Source organism: Onychostoma macrolepis, chromosome 07 (genome assembly GCF_012432095.1).
Source record: "Onychostoma macrolepis isolate SWU-2019 chromosome 07, ASM1243209v1, whole genome shotgun sequence".
Lineage (NCBI taxonomy): Eukaryota > Metazoa > Chordata > Actinopteri > Cypriniformes > Cyprinidae > Onychostoma > Onychostoma macrolepis.
The window spans coordinates 36,786,914-36,812,207 of NC_081161.1; the positions used below are offsets into that span (position 1 = coordinate 36,786,914).

The following is a 25,294-nucleotide window of genomic DNA, read 5'->3' on the forward strand; positions in this document are numbered from 1 at the left end:
TTCATACTGGAATGTCCTATTAAAGTATAGAATCTAAGGTGAATGGTGATGGATATGTCTTTGATTTAATTTCTACTAGCATGTTTTCTTGCATCCTAAAACCATGCTCCAGGTGAGGATTGAACTCTGCTTTGTACTGCTTTATGAGTACCGTGCACTAACCAATTTCACCACTGGAGCTGTTGGTCTAAAGGTGCTTTAATACACAAGTCCCAACTTCCAAATATCCTCATTGGAACATTAGCAGAATCGCTACAAAGTGTCCACTTCAAATAAAGATTGCCAGCTAATCTTGGTGAGATCTTTAACTTAAGACCTTGAAATATCTTTTTACTGGTATGTCTCTATTTAACTATAGAATCTAAGAGGAATGGTGCCACTTACGTATCTTTTATGTTAGTTTTTGATCTTGTTTCTTGCATCCTAAAACTGTGGTTTATTTTTGACATTAGTCGTTGATCTAATTTTTTCTAGTATGTTTCTTCCATCCTAAAACTGTGCTCCAGGTGAGGCTCGAACTCACAACCTCGGCATTGCTCTGCTTTGTACTGCCTTATAAGTACCACGCGCTAACCGATTGCGCCACTGGAGCTGTTGACTCGAAGATGTAAACACTATAAGGAAAGCCAACTCCAAATGTTCATTTACAGAAATGGCCTATGAAGCTTGAATACACAAATTCCAACTTCCATATCTCACGTTAATGGAAGATTAGTACTACGCACTGACCGATTGCACCACTGGATCTGTTGTTCCAAAGATGTAAACACTATAAGGAAAGCCAACTCAAATGTTCATTTACAGAAATGGCCTATGAAGCTTGAATACACAAATTCCAACTTCCATATCTCACATTATTGGAAGATTAGTACTACGCACTGACCGATTGCACCACTGGATCTGTTGTTCCAAAGATGATTGAATACACAAGCCACAACTGCCAAGTCTCACTCTTTGGAACATTAGCAGATACAGTATGAAGTGTCCACCTCAGTTAAAGATTGCCAGCCAATATTAGCCTGGTCTTTAACTTAAGACCTTGAATTCTTTTCATACTGGAATGTCCCTATTAAAGTATAGAATCTAAGGTGAATGGTGATGGATATGTCTTTGATTTAATTTCTACTAGCATGTTTTCTTGCATCCTAAAACCATGCTCCAGGTGAGGATTGAACTCTGCTTTGTACTGCTTTATGAGTACCGTGCACTAACCAATTTCACCACTGGAGCTGTTGGTCTAAAGGTGCTTTAATACACAAGTCCCAACTTCCAAATATCCCTCATTGGAACATTAGCAGAATCGCTACAAAGTGTCCACTTCAAATAAAGATTGCCAGCTAATCTTGGTGAGATCTTTAACTTAAGACTTTGAAATATCTTTTTACTGGTATGTCTCTATTTAACTATAGAATCTAAGAGGAATGGTGCCACTTACGTATCTTTTATGTTAGTTTTTGATCTTGTTTCTTGCATCCTAAAACTGTGGTTTATTTTTGACATTAGTCGTTGATCTAATTTTTCTAGTATGTTTCTTCCATCCTAAAACTGTGCTCCAGGTGAGGCTCGAACTCACAACCTCGGCATTGCTCTGCTTTGTACTGCCTTATAAGTACCACGCGCTAACCGATTGCGCCACTGGAGCTGTTGACTCAAAGATGTAAACACTATAAGGAAAGCCAACTCCAAATGTTCATTTACAGAAATGGCCTATGAAGCTTGAATACACAAATTCCAACTTCCATATCTCACATTATTGGAAGATTAGTACTACGCACTGACCGATTGCACCACTGGATCTGTTGTTCCAAAGATGATTGAATACACAAGCCACAACTGCCAAGTCTCACTCTTTGGAACATTAGCAGATACAGTATGAAGTGTCCACCTCAGTTAAAGATTGCCAGCCAATATTAGCCTGGTCTTTAACTTAAGACTTTGAAATATCTTTTACTGGTATGTCTCTATTTAACTATAGAATCTAAGAGGAATGGTGCCACTTACGTATCTTTTATGTTAGTTTTGATCTTGTTTCTTGCATCCTAAAACTGTGCTCCAGGTGAGGATTGAACTCTGCTTTGTACTGCTTTATGAGTACCGTGCACTAACCAATTTCACCACTGGAGCTGTTGGTCTAAAGGTGCTTTAATACACAAGTCCCAACTTCCAAATATCCCTCATTGGAACATTAGCAGATCGCTACAAAGTGTCCACTTCAAATAAAGATTGCCAGCTAATCTTGGTGAGATCTTTAACTTAAGACCTTGAAATATCTTTTTACTGGTATGTCTCTATTTAACTATAGAATCTAAGAGGAATGGTGCCACTTACGTATCTTTTATGTTAGTTTTTGATCTTGTTTCTTGCATCCTAAAACTGTGGTTTATTTTTGACATTAGTCGTTGATCTAATTTTTTCTAGTATGTTTCTTCCATCCTAAAACTGTGCTCCAGGTGAGGCTCGAACTCACAACCTCGGCATTGCTCTGCTTTGTACTGCCTTATAAGTACCACGCGCTAACCGATTGCGCCACTGGAGCTGTTGACTCGAAGATGTAAACACTATAAGGAAAGCCAACTCCAAATGTTCATTTACAGAAATGGCCTATGAAGCTTGAATACACAAATTCCAACTTCCATATCTCACATTAATGGAAGATTAGTACTACGCACTGACCGATTGCACCACTGGATCTGTTGTTCCAAAGATGTAAACACTATAAGGAAAGCCAACTCCAAATGTTCATTTACAGAAATGGCCTATGAAGCTTGAATACACAAATTCCAACTTCCATATCTCACATTATTGGAAGATTAGTACTACGCACTGACCGATTGCACCACTGGATCTGTTGTTCCAAAGATGATTGAATACACAAGCCACAACTGCCAAGTCTCACTCTTTGGAACATTAGCAGATACAGTATGAATCCACCTCAGTTAAAGATTGCCAGCCAATATTAGCCTGGTCTTTAACTTAAGACCTTGAATTCTTTTCATACTGGAATGTCCTATTAAAGTATAGAATCTAAGGTGAATGGTGATGGATATGTCTTTGATTTAATTTCTACTAGCATGTTTTCTTGCATCCTAAAACCATGCTCCAGGTGAGGATTGAACTCTGCTTTGTACTGCTTTATGAGTACCGTGCACTAACCAATTTCACCACTGGAGCTGTTGGTCTAAAGGTGCTTTAATACACAAGTCCCAACTTCCAAATATCCCTCATTGGAACATTAGCAGATCGCTACAAAGTGTCCACTTCAAATAAAGATTGCCAGCTAATCTTGGTGAGATCTTTAACTTAAGACTTTGAAATATCTTTTACTGGTATGTCTCTATTTAACTATAGAATCTAAGAGGAATGGTGCCACTTACGTATCTTTTATGTTAGTTTTGATCTTGTTTCTTGCATCCTAAAACTGTGGTTTATTTTTGACATTAGTCGTTGATCTAATTTTTCTAGTATGTTTCTTCCATCCTAAAACTGTGCTCCAGGTGAGGCTCGAACTCACAACCTCGGCATTGCTCTGCTTTGTACTGCCTTATAAGTACCACGCTAACCGATTGCGCCACTGGAGCTGTTGACTCGAAGATGTAAACACTATAAGGAAAGCCAACTCCAAATGTTCATTTACAGAAATGGCCTATGAAGCTTGAATACACAAATTCCAACTTCCATATCTCACATTAATGGAAGATTAGTACTACGCACTGACCGATTGCACCACTGGATCTGTTGTTCCAAAGATGATTGAATACACAAGCCACAACTGCCAAGTCTCACTCTTTGGAACATTAGCAGATACAGTATGAAGTGTCCACCTCAGTTAAAGATTGCCAGCCAATATTAGCCTGGTCTTTAACTTAAGACCTTGAATTCTTTTCATACTGGAATGTCCCTATTAAAGTATAGAATCTAAGGTGAATGGTGATGGATATGTCTTTGATTTAATTTCTACTAGCATGTTTTCTTGCATCCTAAAACCATGCTCCAGGTGAGGATTGAACTCTGCTTTGTACTGCTTTATGAGTACCGTGCACTAACCAATTTCACCACTGGAGCTGTTGGTCTAAAGGTGCTTTAATACACAAGTCCCAACTTCCAAATATCCTCATTGGAACATTAGCAGATCGCTACAAAGTGTCCACTTCAAATAAAGATTGCCAGCTAATCTTGGTGAGATCTTTAACTTAAGACCTTGAAATATCTTTTACTGGTATGTCTCTATTTAACTATAGAATCTAAGAGGAATGGTGCCACTTACGTATCTTTTATGTTAGTTTTGATCTTGTTTCTTGCATCCTAAAACTGTGGTTTATTTTTGACATTAGTCGTTGATCTAATTTTTCTAGTATGTTTCTTCCATCCTAAAACTGTGCTCCAGGTGAGGCTCGAACTCACAACCTCGGCATTGCTCTGCTTTGTACTGCCTTATAAGTACCACGCGCTAACCGATTGCGCCACTGGAGCTGTTGACTCGAAGATGTAAACACTATAAGGAAAGCCAACTCAAATGTTCATTTACAGAAATGGCCTATGAAGCTTGAATACACAAATTCCAACTTCCATATCTCACATTAATGGAAGATTAGTACTACGCACTGACCGATTGCACCACTGGATCTGTTGTTCCAAAGATGTAAACACTATAAGGAAAGCCAACTCAAATGTTCATTTACAGAAATGGCCTATGAAGCTTGAATACACAAATTCCAACTTCCATATCTCACATTATTGGAAGATTAGTACTACGCACTGACCGATTGCACCACTGGATCTGTTGTTCCAAAGATGATTGAATACACAAGCCACAACTGCCAAGTCTCACTCTTTGGAACATTAGCAGATACAGTATGAAATCCACCTCAGTTAAAGATTGCCAGCCAATATTAGCCTGGTCTTTAACTTAAGACCTTGAATTCTTTTCATACTGGAATGTCCTATTAAAGTATAGAATCTAAGGTGAATGGTGATGGATATGTCTTTGATTTAATTTCTACTAGCATGTTTTCTTGCATCCTAAAACCATGCTCCAGGTGAGGATTGAACTCTGCTTTGTACTGCTTTATGAGTACCGTGCACTAACCAATTTCACCACTGGAGCTGTTGGTCTAAAGGTGCTTTAATACACAAGTCCCAACTTCCAAATATCCCTCATTGGAACATTAGCAGAATCGCTACAAAGTGTCCACTTCAAATAAAGATTGCCAGCTAATCTTGGTGAGATCTTTAACTTAAGACCTTGAAATATCTTTTACTGGTATGTCTCTATTTAACTATAGAATCTAAGAGGAATGGTGCCACTTACGTATCTTTTATGTTAGTTTTGATCTTGTTTCTTGCATCCTAAAACTGTGGTTTATTTTTGACATTAGTCGTTGATCTAATTTTTCTAGTATGTTTCTTCCATCCTAAAACTGTGCTCCAGGTGAGGCTTGAACTCACAACCTCGGCATTGCTCTGCTTTGTACTGCCTTATAAGTACCACGCGCTAACCGATTGCGCCACTGGAGCTGTTGACTCAAAGATGTAAACACTATAAGGAAAGCCAACTCCAAATGTTCATTTACAGAAATGGCCTATGAAGCTTGAATACACAAATTCCAACTTCCATATCTCACATTATTGGAAGATTAGTACTACGCACTGACCGATTGCACCACTGGATCTGTTGTTCCAAAGATGATTGAATACACAAGCCACAACTGCCAAGTCTCACTCTTTGGAACATTAGCAGATACAGTATGAAGTGTCCACCTCAGTTAAAGATTGCCAGCCAATATTAGCCTGGTCTTTAACTTAAGACCTTGAATTCTTTTCATACTGGAATGTCCCTATTAAAGTATAGAATCTAAGGTGAATGGTGATGGATATGTCTTTGATTTAATTTCTACTAGCATGTTTTCTTGCATCCTAAAACCATGCTCCAGGTGAGGATTGAACTCTGCTTTGTACTGCTTTATGAGTACCGTGCACTAACCAATTTCACCACTGGAGCTGTTGGTCTAAAGGTGCTTTAATACACAAGTCCCAACTTCCAAATATCCCTCATTGGAACATTAGCAGAATCGCTACAAAGTGTCCACTTCAAATAAAGATTGCCAGCTAATCTTGGTGAGATCTTTAACTTAAGACCTTGAAATATCTTTTTACTGGTATGTCTCTATTTAACTATAGAATCTAAGAGGAATGGTGCCACTTACGTATCTTTTATGTTCGTTTTTGATCTTGTTTCTTGCATCCTAAAACTGTGGTTTATTTTTGACATTAGTCGTTGATCTAATTTTTCTAGTATGTTTCTTCCATCCTAAAACTGTGCTCCAGGTGAGGCTCGAACTCACAACCTCGGCATTGCTCTGCTTTGTACTGCCTTATAAGTACCACGCGCTAACCGATTGCGCCACTGGAGCTGTAGACTCAAAGATGTAAACACTATAAGGAAAGCCAACTCCAAATGTTCATTTACAGAAATGGCCTATGAAGCTTGAATACACAAATTCCAACTTCCATATCTCACATTATTGGAAGATTAGTACTACGCACTGACCGATTGCACCACTGGATCTGTTGTTCCAAAGATGATTGAATACACAAGCCACAACTGCCAAGTCTCACTCTTTGGAACATTAGCAGATACAGTATGAAGTGTCCACCTCAGTTAAAGATTGCCAGCCAATATTAGCCTGGTCTTTAACTTAAGACCTTGAATTCTTTTCATACTGGAATGTCCCTATTAAAGTATAGAATCTAAGGTGAATGGTGATGGATATGTCTTTGATTTAATTTCTACTAGCATGTTTTCTTGCATCCTAAAACCATGCTCCAGGTGAGGATTGAACTCTGCTTTGTACTGCTTTATGAGTACCGTGCACTAACCAATTTCACCACTGGAGCTTTTGGTCTAAAGGTGCTTTAATACACAAGTCCCAACTTCCAAATATCCCTCATTGGAACATTAGCAGAATCGCTACAAAGTGTCCACTTCAAATAAAGATTGCCAGCTAATCTTGGTGAGATCTTTAACTTAAGACCTTGAAATATCTTTTACTGGTATGTCTCTATTTAACTATAGAATCTAAGAGGAATGGTGCCACTTACGTATCTTTTATGTTAGTTTTTGATCTTGTTTCTTGCATCCTAAAACTGTGGTTTATTTTTGACATTAGTCGTTGATCAAATTTTTTCTAGTATGTTTCTTCCATCCTAAAACTGTGCTCCAGGTGAGGCTCGAACTCACAACCTCGGCATTGCTCTGCTTTGTACTGCCTTATAAGTACCACGCGCTAACCGATTGCGCCACTGGAGCTGTTGACTCGAAGATGTAAACACTATAAGGAAAGCCAACTCAAATGTTCATTTACAGAAATGGCCTATGAAGCTTGAATACACAAATTCCAACTTCCATATCTCACATTAATGGAAGATTAGTACTACGCACTGACCGATTGCACCACTGGATCTATTGTTCCAAAGATGATTGAATACACAAATTCCAACTTCCATATCTCACATTATTGGAAGATTAGTACTACGCACTGACCGATTGCACCACTGGATCTGTTGTTCCAAAGATGATTGAATACACAAGCCACAACTGCCAAGTCTCACTCTTTGGAACATTAGCAGATACAGTATGAAGTGTCCACCTCAGTTAAAGATTGCCAGCCAATATTAGCCTGGTCTTTAACTTAAGACCTTGAATTCTTTTCATACTGGAATGTCCCTATTAAAGTATAGAATCTAAGGTGAATGGTGATGGATATGTCTTTGATTTAATTTCTACTAGCATGTTTTCTTGCATCCTAAAACCATGCTCCAGGTGAGGATTGAACTCTGCTTTGTACTGCTTTATGAGTACCGTGCACTAACCAATTTCACCACTGGAGCTGTTGGTCTAAAGGTGCTTTAATACACAAGTCCCAACTTCCAAATATCCCTCATTGGAACATTAGCAGATACGCTACAAAGTGTCCACTTCAAATAAAGATTGCCAGCTAATCTTGGTGAGATCTTTAACTTAAGACTTTGAAATATCTTTTTACTGGTATGTCTCTATTTAACTATAGAATCTAAGAGGAATGGTGCCACTTACGTATCTTTTATGTTAGTTTTTGATCTTGTTTCTTGCATCCTAAAACTGTGGTTTATTTTTGACATTAGTCGTTGATCTAATTTTTTCTAGTATGTTTCTTCCATCCTAAAACTGTGCTCCAGGTGAGGCTCGAACTCACAACCTCGGCATTGCTCTGCTTTGTACTGCCTTATAAGTACCACGCGCTAACCGATTGCGCCACTGGAGCTGTTGACTCAAAGATGTAAACACTATAAGGAAAGCCAACTCCAAATGTTCATTTACAGAAATGGCCTATGAAGCTTGAATACACAAATTCCAACTTCCATATCTCACATTATTGGAAGATTAGTACTACGCACTGACCGATTGCACCACTGGATCTGTTGTTCCAAAGATGATTGAATACACAAGCCACAACTGCCAAGTCTCACTCTTTGGAACATTAGCAGATACAGTATGAAGTGTCCACCTCAGTTAAAGATTGCCAGCCAATATTAGCCTGGTCTTTAACTTAAGACCTTGAATTCTTTTCATACTGGAATGTCCCTATTAAAGTATAGAATCTAAGGTGAATGGTGATGGATATGTCTTTGATTTAATTTCTACTAGCATGTTTTCTTGCATCCTAAAACCATGCTCCAGGTGAGGATTGAACTCTGCTTTGTACTGCTTTATGAGTACCGTGCACTAACGAATTTCACCACTGGAGCTGTTGGTCTAAAGGTGCTTTAATACACAAGTCCCAACTTCCAAATATCCCTCATTGGAACATTAGCAGATCGCTACAAAGTGTCCACTTCAAATAAAGATTGCCAGCTAATCTTGGTGAGATCTTTAACTTAAGACCTTGAAATATCTTTTTACTGGTATGTCTCTATTTAACTATAGAATCTAAGAGGAATGGTGCCACTTACGTATCTTTTATGTTAGTTTTTGATCTTGTTTCTTGCATCCTAAAACTGTTGTTTATTTTTGACATTAGTCGTTGATCTAATTTTTTCTAGTATGTTTCTTCCATCCTAAAACTGTGCTCCAGGTGAGGCTCGAACTCACAACCTCGGCATTGCTCTGCTTTGTACTGCCTTATAAGTACCACACGCTAACCAATTGCGCCACTGGAGCTGTTGACTCAAAGATGTAAACACTATAAGGAAAGCCAACTCCAAATGTTCATTTACAGAAATGGCCTATGAAGCTTGAATACACAAATTCCAACTTCCATATCTCACATTATTGGAAGATTAGTACTACGCACTGACCGATTGCACCACTGGATCTGTTGTTCCAAAGATGATTGAATACACAAGCCACAACTGCCAAGTCTCACTCTTTGGAACATTAGCAGATACAGTATGAAGTGTCCACCTCAGTTAAAGATTGCCAGCCAATATTAGCCTGGTCTTTAACTTAAGACCTTGAATTCTTTTCATACTGGAATGTCCCTATTAAAGTATAGAATCTAAGGTGAATGGTGATGGATATGTCTTTGATTTAATTTCTACTAGCATGTTTTCTTGCATCCTAAAACCATGCTCCAGGTGAGGATTGAACTCTACTTTGTACTGCTTTATGAGTACCGTGCACTAACCAATTTCACCACTGGAGCTTTTGGTCTAAAGGTGCTTTAATACACAAGTCCCAACTTCCAAATATCCCTCATTGGAACATTAGCAGATACGCTACAAAGTGTCCACTTCAAATAAAGATTGTCAGCTAATCTTGGTGAGATCTTTAACTTAAGACCTTGAAATATCTTTTTACTGGTATGTCTCTATTTAACTATAGAATCTAAGAGGAATGGTGCCACTTACGTATCTTTTATGTTAGTTTTTGATCTTGTTTCTTGCATCCTAAAACTGTTGTTTATTTTTGACATTAGTCGTTGATCTAATTTTTTCTAGTATGTTTCTTCCATCCTAAAACTGTGCTCCAGGTGAGGCTCGAACTCACAACCTCGGCATTGCTCTGCTTTGTACTGCCTTATAAGTACCACACGCTAACCAATTGCGCCACTGGAGCTGTTGACTCAAAGATGTAAACACTATAAGGAAAGCCAACTCCAAATGTTCATTTACAGAAATGGCCTATGAAGCTTGAATACACAAATTCCAACTTCCATATCTCACATTATTGGAAGATTAGTACTACGCACTGACCGATTGAACCACTGGATCTGTTGTTCCAAAGATGATTGAATACACAAGCCACAACTGCCAAGTCTCACTCTTTGGAACATTAGCAGATACAGTATGAAGTGTCCACCTCAGTTAAAGATTGCCAGCCAATATTAGCCTGGTCTTTAACTTAAGACCTTGAATTCTTTTCATACTGGAATGTCCCTATTAAAGTATAGAATCTAAGGTGAATGGTGATGGATATGTCTTTGATTTAATTTCTACTAGCATGTTTTCTTGCATCCTAAAACCATGCTCCAGGTGAGGATTGAACTCTGCTTTGTACTGCTTTATGAGTACCGTGCACTAACCAATTTCACCACTGGAGCTGTTGGTCTAAAGGTGCTTTAATACACAAGTCCCAACTTCCAAATATCCCTCATTGGAACATTAGCAGATACGCTACAAAGTGTCCACTTCAAATAAAGATTGCCAGCTAATCTTGGTGAGATCTTTAACTTAAGACCTTGAAATATCTTTTTACTGGTATGTCTCTATTTAACTATAGAATCTAAGAGGAATGGTGCCACTTACGTATCTTTTATGTTAGTTTTTGATCTTGTTTCTTGCATCCTAAAACTGTGGTTTATTTTTGACATTAGTCGTTGATCTAATTTTTTCTAGGATGTTTCTTCCATCCTAAAACTGTGCTCCAGGTGAGGCTTGAACTCACAACCTCGGCATTGCTCTGCTTTGTACTGCCTTATAAGTACCACGCGCTAACCGATTGCGCCACTGGAGCTGTTGACTCAAAGATGTAAACACTATAAGGAAAGCCAACTCCAAATGTTCATTTACAGAAATGGCCTATGAAGCTTGAATACACAAATTCCAACTTCCATATCTCACATTATTGGAAGATTAGTACTACGCACTGACCGATTGCACCACTGGATCTGTTGTTCCAAAGATGATTGAATACACAAGCCACAACTGCCAAGTCTCACTCTTTGGAACATTAGCAGATACAGTATGAAGTGTCCACCTCAGTTAAAGATTGCCAGCCAATATTAGCCTGGTCTTTAACTTAAGACCTTGAATTCTTTTCATACTGGAATGTCCCTATTAAAGTATAGAATCTAAGGTGAATGGTGATGGATATGTCTTTGATTTAATTTCTACTAGCATGTTTTCTTGCATCCTAAAACCATGCTCCAGGTGAGGATTGAACTCTGCTTTGTACTGCTTTATGAGTACCGTGCACTAACCAATTTCACCACTGGAGCTGTTGGTCTAAAGGTGCTTTAATACACAAGTCCCAACTTCCAAATATCCTCATTGGAACATTAGCAGATACGCTACAAAGTGTCCACTTCAAATAAAGATTGCCAGCTAATCTTGGTGAGATCTTTAACTTAAGACCTTGAAATATCTTTTTACTGGTATGTCTCTATTTAACTATAGAATCTAAGAGGAATGGTGCCACTTACGTATCTTTTATGTTAGTTTTTGATCTTGTTTCTTGCATCCTAAAACTGTGGTTTATTTTTGACATTAGTCGTTGATCTAATTTTTCTAGGATGTTTCTTCCATCCTAAAACTGTGCTCCAGGTGAGGCTTGAACTCACAACCTCGGCATTGCTCTGCTTTGTACTGCCTTATAAGTACCACGCTAACCGATTGCGCCACTGGAGCTGCAGACTCAAAGATGTAAACACTATAAGGAAAGCCAACTCCAAATGTTCATTTACAGAAATGGCCTATGAAGCTTGAATACACAAATTCCAACTTCCATATCTCACATTATTGGAAGATTAGTACTACGCACTGACCGATTGCACCACTGGATCTGTTGTTCCAAAGATGATTGAATACACAAGCCACAACTGCCAAGTCTCACTCTTTGGAACATTAGCAGATACAGTATGAAGTGTCCACCTCAGTTAAAGATTGCCAGCCAATATTAGCCTGGTCTTTAACTTAAGACCTTGAATTCTTTTCATACTGGAATGTCCCTATTAAAGTATAGAATCTAAGGTGAATGGTGATGGATATGTCTTTGATTTAATTTCTACTAGCATGTTTTCTTGCATCCTAAAACCATGCTCCAGGTGAGGATTGAACTCTGCTTTGTACTGCTTTATGAGTACCGTGCACTAACCAATTTCACCACTGGAGCTGTTGGTCTAAAGGTGCTTTAATACACAAGTCCCAACTTCCAAATATCCCTCATTGGAACATTAGCAGATACGCTACAAAGTGTCCACTTCAAATAAAGATTGTCAGCTAATCTTGGTGAGATCTTTAACTTAAGACCTTGAAATATCTTTTTACTGGTATGTCTCTATTTAACTATAGAATCTAAGAGGAATGGTGCCACTTACGTATCTTTTATGTTAGTTTTTGATCTTGTTTCTTGCATCCTAAAACTGTGGTTTATTTTTGACATTAGTCGTTGATCTAATTTTTCTAGTATGTTTCTTCCATCCTAAAACTGTGCTCCAGGTGAGGCTCGAACTCACAACCTCGGCATTGCTCTGCTTTGTACTGCCTTATAAGTACCACGCTAACCGATTGCGCCACTGGAGCTGTTGACTCAAAGATGTTAACACTATAAGGAAAGCCAACTCCAAATGTTCATTTACAGAAATGGCCTATGAAGCTTGAATACACAAATTCCAACTTCCATATCTCAAATTATTGGAAGATTAGTACTACGCACTGACCGATTGCACCACTGGATCTGTTGTTCCAAAGATGATTGAATACACAAGCCACAACTGCCAAGTCTCACTCTTTGGAACATTAGCAGATACAGTATGAAGTGTCCACCTCAGTTAAAGATTGCCAGCCAATATTAGCCTGGTCTTTAACTTAAGACCTTGAATTCTTTTCATACTGGAATGTCCCTATTAAAGTATAGAATCTAAGGTGAATGGTGATGGATATGTCTTTGATTTAATTTCTACTAGCATGTTTTCTTGCATCCTAAAACCATGCTCCAGGTGAGGATTGAACTCTGCTTTGTACTGCTTTATGAGTACCGTGCACTAACCAATTTCACCACTGGAGCTGTTGGTCTAAAGGTGCTTTAATACACAAGTCCCAACTTCCAAATATCCCTCATTGGAACATTAGCAGATACGCTACAAAGTGTCCACTTCAAATAAAGATTGTCAGCTAATCTTGGTGAGATCTTTAACTTAAGACCTTGAAATATCTTTTACTGGTATGTCTCTATTTAACTATAGAATCTAAGAGGAATGGTGCCACTTACGTATCTTTTATGTTAGTTTTGATCTTGTTTCTTGCATCCTAAAACTGTGGTTTATTTTTGACATTAGTCGTTGATCTAATTTTTCTAGTATGTTTCTTCCATCCTAAAACTGTGCTCCAGGTGAGGCTCGAACTCACAACCTCGGCATTGCTCTGCTTTGTACTGCCTTATAAGTACCACGCGCTAACCGATTGCGCCACTGGAGCTGTTGACTCAAAGATGTTAACACTATAAGGAAAGCCAACTCCAAATGTTCATTTACAGAAATGGCCTATGAAGCTTGAATACACAAATTCCAACTTCCATATCTCAAATTATTGGAAGATTAGTACTACGCACTGACCGATTGCACCACTGGATCTTTTGTTCCAAAGATGATTGAATACACAAGCCACAACTGCCAAGTCTCACTCTTTGGAACATTAGCAGATACAGTATGAAGTGTCCACCTCAGTTAAAGATTGCCAGCCAATATTAGCCTGGTCTTTAACTTAAGACCTTGAATTCTTTTCATACTGGAATGTCCCTATTAAAGTATAGAATCTAAGGTGAATGGTGATGGATATGTCTTTGATTTAATTTCTACTAGCATGTTTTCTTGCATCCTAAAACCATGCTCCAGGTGAGGATTGAACTCTGCTTTGTACTGCTTTATGAGTACCGTGCACTAACCAATTTCACCACTGGAGCTGTTGGTCTAAAGGTGCTTTAATACACAAGTCCCAACTTCCAAATATCCCTCATTGGAACATTAGCAGATACGCTACAAAGTGTCCACTTCAAATAAAGATTGCCAGCTAATCTTGGTGAGATCTTTAACTTAAGACCTTGAAATATCTTTTTACTGGAATGTCTCTATTTAACTATAGAATCTAAGGGGAATGGTGCCGCTTATGTATCTTTTATGTTAGTTTTTGATCTTGTTTCTTGCATCCTAAAACTGTGGTTTATTTTTGACATTAGTTGTTAATCAAATTTTTTCTAGCATGTTTCTTCCATACTTAAAACCATGCTCTAGGTGAGGCTTGAACTCACAACCTCGGCATCATTCTGCTTTGTATTGCCTTATAACTACCACATGCTAACCGATTACACCACTCGAGTTGCTGTCCCAAAGATGCTTGAAAACACAAGCCCCAACTTTCAAATCTCACTCATTGGTACTGCCTTATAAGTACTGCACGCTCACCAATTAAGCCACTGGAGCTGTTGATGCCAACGCTATAGGGAAAGCCACCTCCAAATGTTCAATTACAGAAATGGGCTATGAAGCTTAAATACACCAATCCCAGCTTCCAATTCTCACATTTTTGGAAGATTAGCACCTATGCTACAGAGTGTCAGCCTCAACTGAAGATGGACAGCCAAAACTCTTTCACGTTAGCTTTTCACTTCAAATTCTTTTTCAACTGGAATGACTTTTGAATCGTAAAACCATGCTTCAGGTGAGGCTCAAACTCACAACCTCAGCATTGCTCTGCTTTGTACTGCCTTATAAGTACCACACACTGGGCCTCATTTATAGAAACCATCCTGAATTTGATCTTACGATCATCTCTCAAATATGAAGACATGTGATTCATAGAATGAACGTACGCACAGAAAACGCACGTACGCCTCTCTTTCAGCTGTGAAATCTATGAATTGCAAATGATCTTAAACTTGTGCGCAACTGAAGGGTTTAGCTCTCTGCCTTCTAAACGACTCCTAATTAATGTCATTAACATATAAAATATCACCAGTCATCGTCCAAATCCTTTAATTTAGAACAGCGAGCTGCAAGAACAGATTACATTTTCAAAAACCTGCAGTGCTCAGACAAGAAAATGTCTGCTCAGACCCTGATGTGACGCTACGCACTTTTCCACGTCAAAAGCAGTTTTTATTAGCGCTGGCGTGGATTTAAGTTTATGTACACTCTAAGATCAAATCTGTGCGTATGCACACTTTATAAATGAGGCCCGATAACCGATTGTGCCACTGGAGCTGTGATGACAATTGGCAAAGATGCATTACCAAACACTATAGGAAAAGCCAACCCAAGATGTTCGATTACAGAAATTGAATATGGAGCTTAAATACACAAGTCTCAACTTCCAAGTCACATTGTTGGAAGATCAGCACCTACAGAGTGTCCACCTCATTTTAAGTTAACCCTTGACTTACAAAAACGTCTCTATCCTAGTATAGAGTCTAACATGAAAGACCAACTATATTAGCCATTTTCTATATCTTTTCTGTATTCATCTATACATTTCCCACTTGAATGTCTTCCTAAAATCATGTTCCAAGTGAGGCTCAAACACACAACCTTGGTATTGCTCTTCTTTGTACCTTATAAGTACTGTGCACCAATCAATTGCAGCACTGTTTTCAGAGAACCATGGGAAACGCCAATAACTCAATTAAATTGTCTAATTGTGGGGTCTGCTAACCATGATTATTCATTGATTTTGTGCTTCTGAGAGAGATAGGTAGCCATTAACTCACCCCAGACTCCACACTCCTGTCCAGTCTGCTGTGCCCCAAGGGTTCCTCATCCGGACCATTTGCAAACGAGTTGCGTTACACATGCCAATCAGAGTCTCTGACATACGAAGTTTTTTGAATGCAGTCACACCGTATGCATGACCCTTTATCAGTCCACAGTCTAGAACTGATTCTACCTGCTCTCCTTCTGCTGGCTGCAAAACAAAAAGAGACAAAGTGTGTACAAAAGAAACACATGAAAATCAGATCCTTGTGACTTGAATGTGTCATTATTACAATCAGGACACAGAGCAGATATGTGGTATTTGCTTTAGTTAGTTGATATGCAGGGAGTTTAGACTGTAAAAAAAATAGAAGTTTTTCCTCATGTTTTCTGACCCGAATGGAACAGGTGATGAGTGCTTTATGGCTGTGTGCTTGTGCTAGTGTCTGAAACAGCATTTTTCTCTGGTCAGCATGCTGGATCAGCTCCTCCTGGTTCAAACTCAATGGTTCAGAGACGCCACCAGTAAAATCAACTAGGGCTTCGGCTGTATTACCTCCCTCTAAAGCCTCATAACACCCATTTAGCCTAAAAAGGCAAAGAGACAGAGACACAGTTTTTTGTTTTTTAAATAAAAGAGCTTTAATTTATTGAAACGATTTTCTCTTATGTGACAAGCATCTCACTTGGCATAGGCTTTCTCCAACAAAGCGCTCCAGAATTCCCGTGGAGTTGCAGAACGGCAAAAGAGCAGCGTTCCATCCTCACTGACTGGTAAACGGTCATCGACCACGACATCTGTCCACTGGCCCAGTCGCCAGAAACGGAAGTGAAAAATTCCAGCATACAGATCTGGGCGCTTTGGGTGCCACTCCTGTTCAGCATGGTCTGGGATCACCTGAATAAGAGACATTTAAAAAGTAAGGAGAAAGAGAGAACAGGAGTGAAATCTTGATAAATGAGCAATCAGTAAAACCCATTAAAAATACCACCATTCAAATGTTTGGGGTTGGTAAGATTTTTTAATGTTTCTGCAATTATTTGATCAAAAATACAGTAAAAACTAGATATATTGAGAATATTATTTGTGAATATCTATTATTATATTTAAATGAGCTCTTTTACCATTTTAATATATTTTAAAATGTAGTTTATTCCTGTGATGGGATTTATTTGAAAAATAAATCTTTTGTAATATTTTACATGTCTTTACTGTCACTTTTGATCAATTTAATGCATCCTTGCTGAATAAAAGTATATATTTCTTTAAAAAAAATTTTTACACACGCACACACACATAGGCGTAATGCTTTTTCTACTGTACAGACCGTATATTCTTCTTCCCTACACCTAAACCTACCCCTTACAGGAAACTTTCTGCATTTTTAGATTTTCAAAAAACTTAATTCTGTGTGATTTATTAGCTTGTTTACCTGTGGGGACCTCAATTTAGGTTCCCACCGTGACATGAGTCCCCATGAGTCTGTGTGTATTCAGGTTTAAGTCCCCACCTGAATAGAAAAACAGGTACACACACACACACATACATATATTTTCTGACCTTCTTCCAGAGTGAGGATTCTGCTGCCAAACATGATGTGGCTGCCACCATCCAGCAGTTACCCAGACTGCCCTGGTGCAGATCCCTTGTGCTGATTCCATCCACAAATAGTCGAGGATCTTTACACAGTTCCTGGGTGTAAGACAGAAGACCCTTAAATAATTTGTATGTGTATATGGTTACATCTACCCATTTCATTAAAGAAACATTTCAGAATAATAAATCATTTTTTGCAAAAGTAGATAAGTAAAAAGCAGGAAAAAAACATAGTGCTATAATGACATAATTTGTCTAATGTTAATTAATTAACATTTTAATTACATTTTCCTGACTAAAAAGATTTTGCACAAACTAGGACTAAGCAGGAAAGTAGCTCTCCAAATCAAAATGTGGCTTTTTGAATTTTGCTTAAAATTTTAGAATATTGCTGCCTTAAATGTCTATTAGTTTTGTCAGCATATCACATGTAAATGTAGCATAATATGTTGGTAATCTCCTTCATTTGAAGCCATACACACAACACATGCACTCTTTGAAGAATCAAGTTACCGACGCCTTGCAGCCGTCAGAAAGCCTTTAATTAAACATATCTCTTATGCTGCTGACTATGCAGCCACATTTAGAATCTCAAGAGTCACCAGGATAGATCCACTCACTGAGAGGGTCAGAAAATACTGGCCTGCCACCAGACCATATGTACAGTAACATCAGACTGTACTGTACTCTTTTAAAGAAAGGAAATACTTTCTTTTAATATTTTTTTCCATTATTGTGGTGTTATACTTTTAGCACCAACAAAATCTTTAAGGCCATCTACATGATAATATACTCTTAAAAATTTACAAAATTAACTATTAACACATAAACACATTTAAAATGGAAAGCTACGGTTCACTGTCAGCTTCTCTTACCCTAGGTCTCTTCCACGTCAGTCCTGGAGGGGGTGTCCTTTTGTAGAACAGTGACTCAGCTGAAGGAGGAAAGAATGGGTCTTGGAACAGAGCCCCTCGCCTCAGACATGATCTCTTCAGCTTGTGATAACACTGACCTTGAAACTTACACACTTTCTCTGGCATACTGCAAAGGGGAAACGCGGAAAGAAGCTGGGGAGAAGATGAGAGAAAAGGAAAATAAACAAGAAAGAAGAAAAGTTGTGGACAAATGAAGAGAAATATTAATATGCTAAGGGAGAAGCTGGGGAAAATTGATGTATTAAGAGTTAAATAGAATGCAATAAAATATGAGAGGATAAAATAGAATTGACTATTATATATGCACACAATAAATATTAAAAATAATGATGCCTGATAATGACATTGGACACAATAGACAATAATCTACATCTGAGTTACGTGAGATTAATTTAAAATCAAACCATTTTCAGTGATTATTCCGGAATATAATAAATAAAATAAAATAAAATAATAAAATAAAATAAAACTACCTAAGCACAAAAAGGTTTTTTTATATCCTATTTCTGTTAAAGTGACGCCTTTGTTCCACAGCAGTCACATCCGGCAGAATCTGTAAACCACAATGTTAAGTGTCGTCCTGTAACCTCGAGTTTAGCTTTAGTTTCAGGGATGATTGGGTAACGGTGTATTTGCAGACGGTGTAGTTTCCCTTGGAAATGGAGAAGGGTTAGACATGCCCTGGAGAGGTTAATGTGTCAGGAGTCCCTTTTGCACATAAAAACATCAAAATAAAATACGTTTAGAGGGGTTTGGGATCAGGGTTTAAGAGTGATTGGATATCTCATATTAAAGTCAAGACTATACGTGTATTGGTGTACATGAGAGACAGTGTGTGTATGTGGAAAGGGATATGATTTAGGGGACATGTTAGCTATTGGGGTTCTGGCAAGGGGCACGGGGAGGCCAGGGGCCAGCTAAGTGTGCTGGTATATGAGCCACCTATGAGTGTTTGTAAGTTTGCGTTAGTGCTTGTGTATGTGTGTAGTCTGGATCCAAGTTGTGTGCACATACCGGACAGGCCAACACTAGCACTGCACTCTTGACTTACCTCACTGAGGGAATGAATCAGAGTTTAACAAACAAAAAACACCAACACAGAACATTATAAACATATTCAGTTTTATATCTCTTTGATATTTTAATTAGCCAATCTGAAACTATTAATATAAAATACTGACACTTTTGCTTATTATTACTATTGCAACATTTTTTTGTTAGAAAATATTTGTAAAAATGTATTTAATTAATAACAAATAAAAAACAATTATATCATTAACAATATTAACAATTATGATATTTTGGACCAGCTTGCAGCACACACTGTTCAGGTTTGATTCTGGCTTATTCTTCTATGCAGATTTGCACCACAGGTTGTTCTGGTTAGTCAGATAACACTGATGCACTGCAATTTTCGAAATCTGTCACAGATCATCAGTTGGACTGAGATCAGGGTTTTGACTGGCCCTTTGCTGAACATTCAGCTTTTTGTTCTCAAGCCATTTCAATGTAAATTTGAGTCTGCATTTGGTATCATTCTCCTGGTAAAATTTGCACCACTCATTCCCACTTCTATTAAACAAAATGCCTGATCTCTGGTGATTAGCATCTATCCTGCATTACCTTAAGTGTTTTTCTTTCTTTTTGAGGAGTGGGCAAGTCTTGACTTACACATATGTCTTTGAATTATGGCTAAAAAGCAACTTGACCAGAAAATTGTTTGAACACTTTTTCACCTCAGAACCAGAATAATTATGCTTGACAGTGGAGTTGTCAGGAAATGGTAGTTATTTTAATGTTTCACATATGGAGACCAATTGTAGGGCAATTGTATCCTTGTTAGAGCAATTGTTTTTCATCTGTGTAACTCCAGAACTTCTACAACAGGACTGAATCTTTTTGCAAACACCTTATTTCACAATACGTGAAACAATGCCGCAAATTGGAAGTTTCAATTCTCAAATATTAAAATATCACAAAGAACCTAATTTCAGTGGGATTTGTAAGTAAGAAAACCGCTTAAAGGTTTGAATACTTTTGCAGTGCAGCATATACTCCATATAAACAATGTTGCCATGAAGCCGTATAAAGTCACAACACCGTCTAAGCCTTTCCTCCATATCATATTAGCATGTAAAATCATAATGTAATTTAAAATTTCCATGAAGTGCAGTCTGAGTTGATAAGTTGAACACTTGGAAATAAAATTTTACATGGTAATATAATTTGATGGAATAAATAATAATAATTATAATTAAATTATCCCATGTAATATATGTATCCCTATATAGTAAAGCAAACCACTGTATAAACAATGAAAAATTTATATTTAAAACTAAATTCAATCCCACTAACAAATAGATGCAGCACTTACCTGTACCTCACCTTTTTTTGCTTTGCCTTGGCGTAAAATTTTCCTTGTGGCAATGTATCCGGTAATTAAGTTATTTTCAGGTAAGGCTGTTATTTGCAGTGTATTTATACAAGATGAGGACTTCAGTCATCAGTCATTTTGCAGTAGTAGTGTCCATGTGTCTAATATAACAGGATCAGCGTAGCAGGTGTTCTCTTTCTGTTTGACGTCGCTGTGACAACCAGGTTTTGTGCGGTAGACCAGGTATGGGTATCCTTGTGTCTTCTAAATGGGTAAATACTCTGGGATTCATTTGCATTTTCAATATAACATTTAATTAATCCTCATAACATGTAATGTTGTGTATATCAAGTGCCTTTACATCTGTTCGTGTCTACCTGCATGTGGACTGTCATTTGTTTGGGGATGTAACTCCATCCGTGCAGCCAGTCTAGCTGAAAACACAGTGACATAGCAAACAATTACTGATACTGAGACAAGTGTGTGCACACATACACACACAAAACACACTTTCAGCTTGCAATGAAACAAAAGGTTCCTATTAAGACACAAAACAGCCAGGAAGGGCCACTTGCCTACTTTTGTGCATTAAATATTTACCGTAAAATGTGTAAACAGTGCAATAAAAACAAAGGCAATTTAGTGCATGTATCTTGTTTGCTTTTGTTCCATCTAATTGTATGCATATTTCCTCTTTAAAGGTTTCCCTTTTCTCCCTCTTTTTCTTTATAAAATGTGTATTTGTTCATGCCCCCTCTCTGAACCTGAAACCTCAGATGAATATGGCGAGCGCAACTCTTCTCCCACTGCCACCTGTCTCCCTCATCGCTGTCTTCCTGTGTCTCTCGCTCTTACATTAACACATGGTCTATCCCTCCTTTCCAAATCCCTTAATTAGGCATGCAGCTCCCCCCACATACACGTGCATAATCACCCACAGTCTCACTCACGATCTGGCCTTCTTGTTCACTCTGGGTATTCCCAAGTTCTCACATAGTGCTTATCTCAGTCCTCTGTCTGCATTTGTTATCCCTCTCATCATTCTCCCTCCTTTGCTTTTCAACCCCCTCCCTCAGGCACCCACCACAAGGTTCATCATACCATATCGGCTGTCAATAAGTGTGTGGCACTGTCACATGAATCCTCAAGAGGGCCCAGAGCCAGGTAACACACCCAGACACCCCTCTGAAGGCACACAAACTTCAATACCAACAGCTAATCTCTTACTTGAGACAAATAAACTATTACCAAGAAACACTGTTTTATAGCTTTTCCAAATGGCTTTTGCAGATGACAGAATGGCTTGTAAACTGAGTGCCAGCCAGCTGAGTTAATGCAATCTACATGTCTCTGTTATAAATACACATAAACTAAATTTTAAACCTGTTCAACTCACTCAAGGACACAAAGAGTCAGGTGGGACAATAGATCAAACAGATACTGCTTTTGTCTTCTTGACAGCCAAAAGGTCATGATTAATGTTCTATAGTTATCAATAATAGCCTTTGGCTAGAGCATTGGTGTGGGTTGGCCTTAATGTTTTCAGAGAATTATAAGATAAATAATATATATATATATATATATATATATATATATATATATATATATACACACACACACACACACACACTCACGCGTTTGTTTTTGTGAAAAGTGGGGACATCCCATAGGCGTAATGGTTTTTATACTGTACAAACTATATGTGCTATTGCTCTACACCAACCCTACACCTAACCCTACCCCTTACAGTAAACTTTGTGCTATTTCAGATTTTCAATACACTCCATTCTGTGTGATTTATAAGCGTTTTGAAAAGTGGGGACATGGGGTAATGTCCTGAAAAGTCACCTTCTCCTTGTAATACCCATGTCATACCCTTGTCATTATACAAATTTATGTCCTCATTTGTCACACACACACACACACACACACACACACACAGTTCAACATTTTCTAAAATATTTCATTTTTCATTTTTAATATTGCTCAGAACTGTCGACATAGAAACACTGAACCTGCCACACGAGGCTACATTAAGAAATTAAGGATGTGTCTGTAATGCGATGCCTGAAGCGCTTATTTCATATTCTCAGTCTATCCTAAGAATTTATGTTAATAAATGAAACTTTTTTTCACTTTGACCAGAAAACGTTTATGGTCGCATACTTTAATCTTTGCGGGGATTCTGGAACTAAACTCAACGATTTGTGGTATCGATTAGCTATGCCTAAATCGATAATGCGTTTTCTGTTTGCCATTTCTTGTTTCTTACCATTGGCTGTGGCAATGCGCATGCTCCGTTCCACTGGTCTGAGCCACTTTCAAAAATGTCGATGTGGCTTTAATGTGCACTTCTATTGATTCCAAGTTTGTAAACAGAGGTCACTGTGGAAATGTTTGCCATTCTCTTTATTTGCATGTACAGCCTCGTCTTGGCAAACCAAGAGGAGCGATTACCAAATAAATGCGAGGGTAAGAAACAGAAAGTAGGCTATCCTTTCGTTTGCCTCTAGGTGTTTAATGTAAATATTTTTGTAAAAACTCTCCTATAATGTAATTCATATAAAAATATTCCCTAGTTCAAAGTTTTCCTCTGTACTTATGTTTGCATGTGTAAGTTATTCAGTCAAAACGAAACTTCTGTCGGGTTCTACATTTTTTCCCCCCCCTCTTTTAATAGTTTGTAAATTACTGACAGTGGAGCTGCAGGACGCCCTGGAAAAAACTGGCCGCTCGAAGGAAGTTCTGGAGCTCGGAGAAGTTTTGGACACTGGCAAGCGCAAGCGCAAAATCAAATACAACACTTCGTAAGTAGTGATGACATATTGATATGTCAGTTCTGTCCCTATGAGAAAGCTTAAAAAACAAAACCCTTAAGGTTAGGAAAAAAACTAAATGTACTAATGTTCTCCCATCTCTTGCTATTGCGATTTATTTGTTTCCAGAGAGACGCGACTCACTGAGGCCATGGATAACATCTGCGAAAGAATTCTGCAGTATAAAGTCCATGCTGAGAGACCAGGGAGCCTTCGCTATGCCAAGGTATCGAGCTCACCTTAGCACTCTTTCCCAGCCCTCAGCTGCATGAAATTTAGTCATTTCTCATTTACAGAGATACTTTAAATGTGTGGATTGTGTTTGCAAAATGATAAATAATTTTAGACCGCCGTGTTTGTCAGGGCACAAGTCAAACCATGAACACACTGAAAAACCTGGTGGATAAGGGAGTGAAGGTAGAGCTGGGTATCCCTTATGAACTGTGGGATGAACCATCAGTGGAGGTGGCAGACTTGAAGAGACAGGTAATACTCATGCACTAACAAAAGAAAGAGCCGTGGGGTGGTGTAGTTGCATGTTTTCATTTTCATAAATTATATGTAGTTATTGTTTGAGATTACTAATAATGTTTTATAGTGTTTATGAACTGGACTGTGGATTTGTAGAATGCTAAAAAGAAGCTCAACATACTGTCTCTCTAAATGAAAAATATACCTTCTGGGACAGTATGGTCAAATTTATATATTGAAATGTGTGTGTATATATATATATATTTTTTTCTTTTCATGTTTATATTACAGTGTGAGACCATGTTGGAAGAGTATGAGGAGATTGTGGAGAACTGGTACTTTCATCATCAAGAGGAGAGACTAGACAGGTTTTTCTGTGCAACCCATGTCCTCAGAGACTCAGACCAAGGTCTCTCAGCATTCACGAACACACAGTCTCATAATATAATCCTTCCTTTACGAATAATCCACTATTCTCAGGCCTTATTTTTATCTCTTTCAGAGTGCTTGAAAGAGGTATGGAAAGGTGACGTGGGTGTAAAGGGACTGAAAGAGGAGAATGAGGAAGAGAACAGAAGACAGACCCATGACGCAGGAGAACTGTGAAAGCAGAGCCATAACGGTTGATGAATGCATACGATCTGTATGACATCTTTGCACAAAACTACAGGAACCAAGGAAACATCAAAGTATTTTTCCCTCAAATCCACATGAACTTTACAGTAATGAACACTAATTGTCAGTGTTCAAAATTTTCCAAATCTGTTACTTTTGACAGATCATGGTATGTGAACAGTCCTTGGTGTTTTACCTCTTTTTCCATGCTGATATCTTGAATTTCTCAGTGTTATCAATAATGAAGACACTGAAATGTGCCTTTTATTGTGTATTATCTTAAAGGGATGTGTTAGATCAACTACAAACACTAACAGTTTTTTTACTGATCGACTTTATAGGGAATTGTATACGTATTTATCATTATTGCACAACCATGCACAAACCAAAAAGATGCTTTTAGGATTTTGTATTGCGAGGTACTTTAAATATATTTTCTTCTGATGTAACATGTACAGCAATGTTTTTAAATAATGGATTCTTGCTATAAATCATAAGTGAGGCGTCTTAATGTGTCTGTGTGGGTGGCCAAAGTGCCAGTAGGAGCT

The 25,294-nt window shown here is 38.1% G+C and overlaps 2 protein-coding genes and 12 non-coding genes across 24 annotated transcripts in view; 1 reads left to right on the forward strand and 13 right to left on the reverse strand.

Annotated features, from left to right (window-relative positions):
• The window catches only part of LOC131544923 (calpain-5-like), a 58,295-nt gene that overhangs the window by 30,005 nt on the left and 2,996 nt on the right, over positions 1-25,294 (reverse strand). Inside the window, exons 1-7 of one of the 11 annotated variants that reach the window (XM_058783455.1) lie at positions 23,117-23,221; positions 21,222-21,278; positions 18,411-21,108; positions 17,500-17,631; positions 16,625-16,836; positions 16,334-16,526; positions 15,956-16,149 (exon numbers count right to left, since the gene is read on the reverse strand). In XM_058783455.1, coding sequence (XP_058639438.1) covers positions 15,956-16,149; positions 16,334-16,526; positions 16,625-16,836; positions 17,500-17,631; positions 18,411-18,575 — 896 coding nt within the window. In that variant the 5' untranslated portion in view covers positions 18,576-21,108; positions 21,222-21,278; positions 23,117-23,221. Of the gene's footprint in view, positions 1-15,955; positions 16,150-16,333; positions 16,527-16,624; positions 16,837-17,371; positions 17,632-18,410; positions 21,279-21,782; positions 21,860-23,116; positions 23,222-25,294 lie in introns of those variants that run through there. The other 10 variants (XM_058783450.1, XM_058783449.1, XM_058783451.1 and 7 more) reach the window with 10 other exon arrangements.
• trnai-uau (transfer RNA isoleucine (anticodon UAU)) lies at positions 499-592 on the reverse strand. Its single transcript has 2 exons — positions 555-592; positions 499-534 (listed from the first exon to the last, which is right to left on the reverse strand). It is a non-coding gene; the product is annotated as a tRNA-Ile (tRNA).
• trnai-uau (transfer RNA isoleucine (anticodon UAU)) lies at positions 1,549-1,642 on the reverse strand. Its single transcript has 2 exons — positions 1,605-1,642; positions 1,549-1,584 (listed from the first exon to the last, which is right to left on the reverse strand). It is a non-coding gene; the product is annotated as a tRNA-Ile (tRNA).
• trnai-uau (transfer RNA isoleucine (anticodon UAU)) lies at positions 2,443-2,536 on the reverse strand. The gene is made up of 2 exons: positions 2,499-2,536; positions 2,443-2,478 (listed from the first exon to the last, which is right to left on the reverse strand). It is a non-coding gene; the product is annotated as a tRNA-Ile (tRNA).
• On the reverse strand, positions 4,377-4,470 carry trnai-uau (transfer RNA isoleucine (anticodon UAU)). The gene is made up of 2 exons: positions 4,433-4,470; positions 4,377-4,412 (listed from the first exon to the last, which is right to left on the reverse strand). It is a non-coding gene; the product is annotated as a tRNA-Ile (tRNA).
• On the reverse strand, positions 5,421-5,514 carry trnai-uau (transfer RNA isoleucine (anticodon UAU)). The gene is made up of 2 exons: positions 5,477-5,514; positions 5,421-5,456 (listed from the first exon to the last, which is right to left on the reverse strand). It is a non-coding gene; the product is annotated as a tRNA-Ile (tRNA).
• On the reverse strand, positions 6,317-6,410 carry trnai-uau (transfer RNA isoleucine (anticodon UAU)). The gene is made up of 2 exons: positions 6,373-6,410; positions 6,317-6,352 (listed from the first exon to the last, which is right to left on the reverse strand). It is a non-coding gene; the product is annotated as a tRNA-Ile (tRNA).
• On the reverse strand, positions 7,213-7,306 carry trnai-uau (transfer RNA isoleucine (anticodon UAU)). Its single transcript has 2 exons — positions 7,269-7,306; positions 7,213-7,248 (listed from the first exon to the last, which is right to left on the reverse strand). It is a non-coding gene; the product is annotated as a tRNA-Ile (tRNA).
• trnai-uau (transfer RNA isoleucine (anticodon UAU)) lies at positions 8,207-8,300 on the reverse strand. Its single transcript has 2 exons — positions 8,263-8,300; positions 8,207-8,242 (listed from the first exon to the last, which is right to left on the reverse strand). It is a non-coding gene; the product is annotated as a tRNA-Ile (tRNA).
• Positions 9,103-9,196, reverse strand: trnai-uau (transfer RNA isoleucine (anticodon UAU)). The gene is made up of 2 exons: positions 9,159-9,196; positions 9,103-9,138 (listed from the first exon to the last, which is right to left on the reverse strand). It is a non-coding gene; the product is annotated as a tRNA-Ile (tRNA).
• Positions 10,000-10,093, reverse strand: trnai-uau (transfer RNA isoleucine (anticodon UAU)). Its single transcript has 2 exons — positions 10,056-10,093; positions 10,000-10,035 (listed from the first exon to the last, which is right to left on the reverse strand). It is a non-coding gene; the product is annotated as a tRNA-Ile (tRNA).
• trnai-uau (transfer RNA isoleucine (anticodon UAU)) lies at positions 10,897-10,990 on the reverse strand. Its single transcript has 2 exons — positions 10,953-10,990; positions 10,897-10,932 (listed from the first exon to the last, which is right to left on the reverse strand). It is a non-coding gene; the product is annotated as a tRNA-Ile (tRNA).
• trnai-uau (transfer RNA isoleucine (anticodon UAU)) lies at positions 13,578-13,671 on the reverse strand. Its single transcript has 2 exons — positions 13,634-13,671; positions 13,578-13,613 (listed from the first exon to the last, which is right to left on the reverse strand). It is a non-coding gene; the product is annotated as a tRNA-Ile (tRNA).
• cnpy4 (canopy FGF signaling regulator 4) lies at positions 23,124-25,237 on the forward strand. The gene is made up of 6 exons (XM_058783457.1): positions 23,124-23,316; positions 23,525-23,651; positions 23,790-23,886; positions 24,024-24,146; positions 24,423-24,540; positions 24,634-25,237. The coding sequence occupies exons 1-6, from the start codon at positions 23,238-23,240 to the stop codon at positions 24,735-24,737; spliced, it is 648 nt and encodes a 215-aa protein (XP_058639440.1). The 5' UTR covers positions 23,124-23,237; the 3' UTR covers positions 24,738-25,237.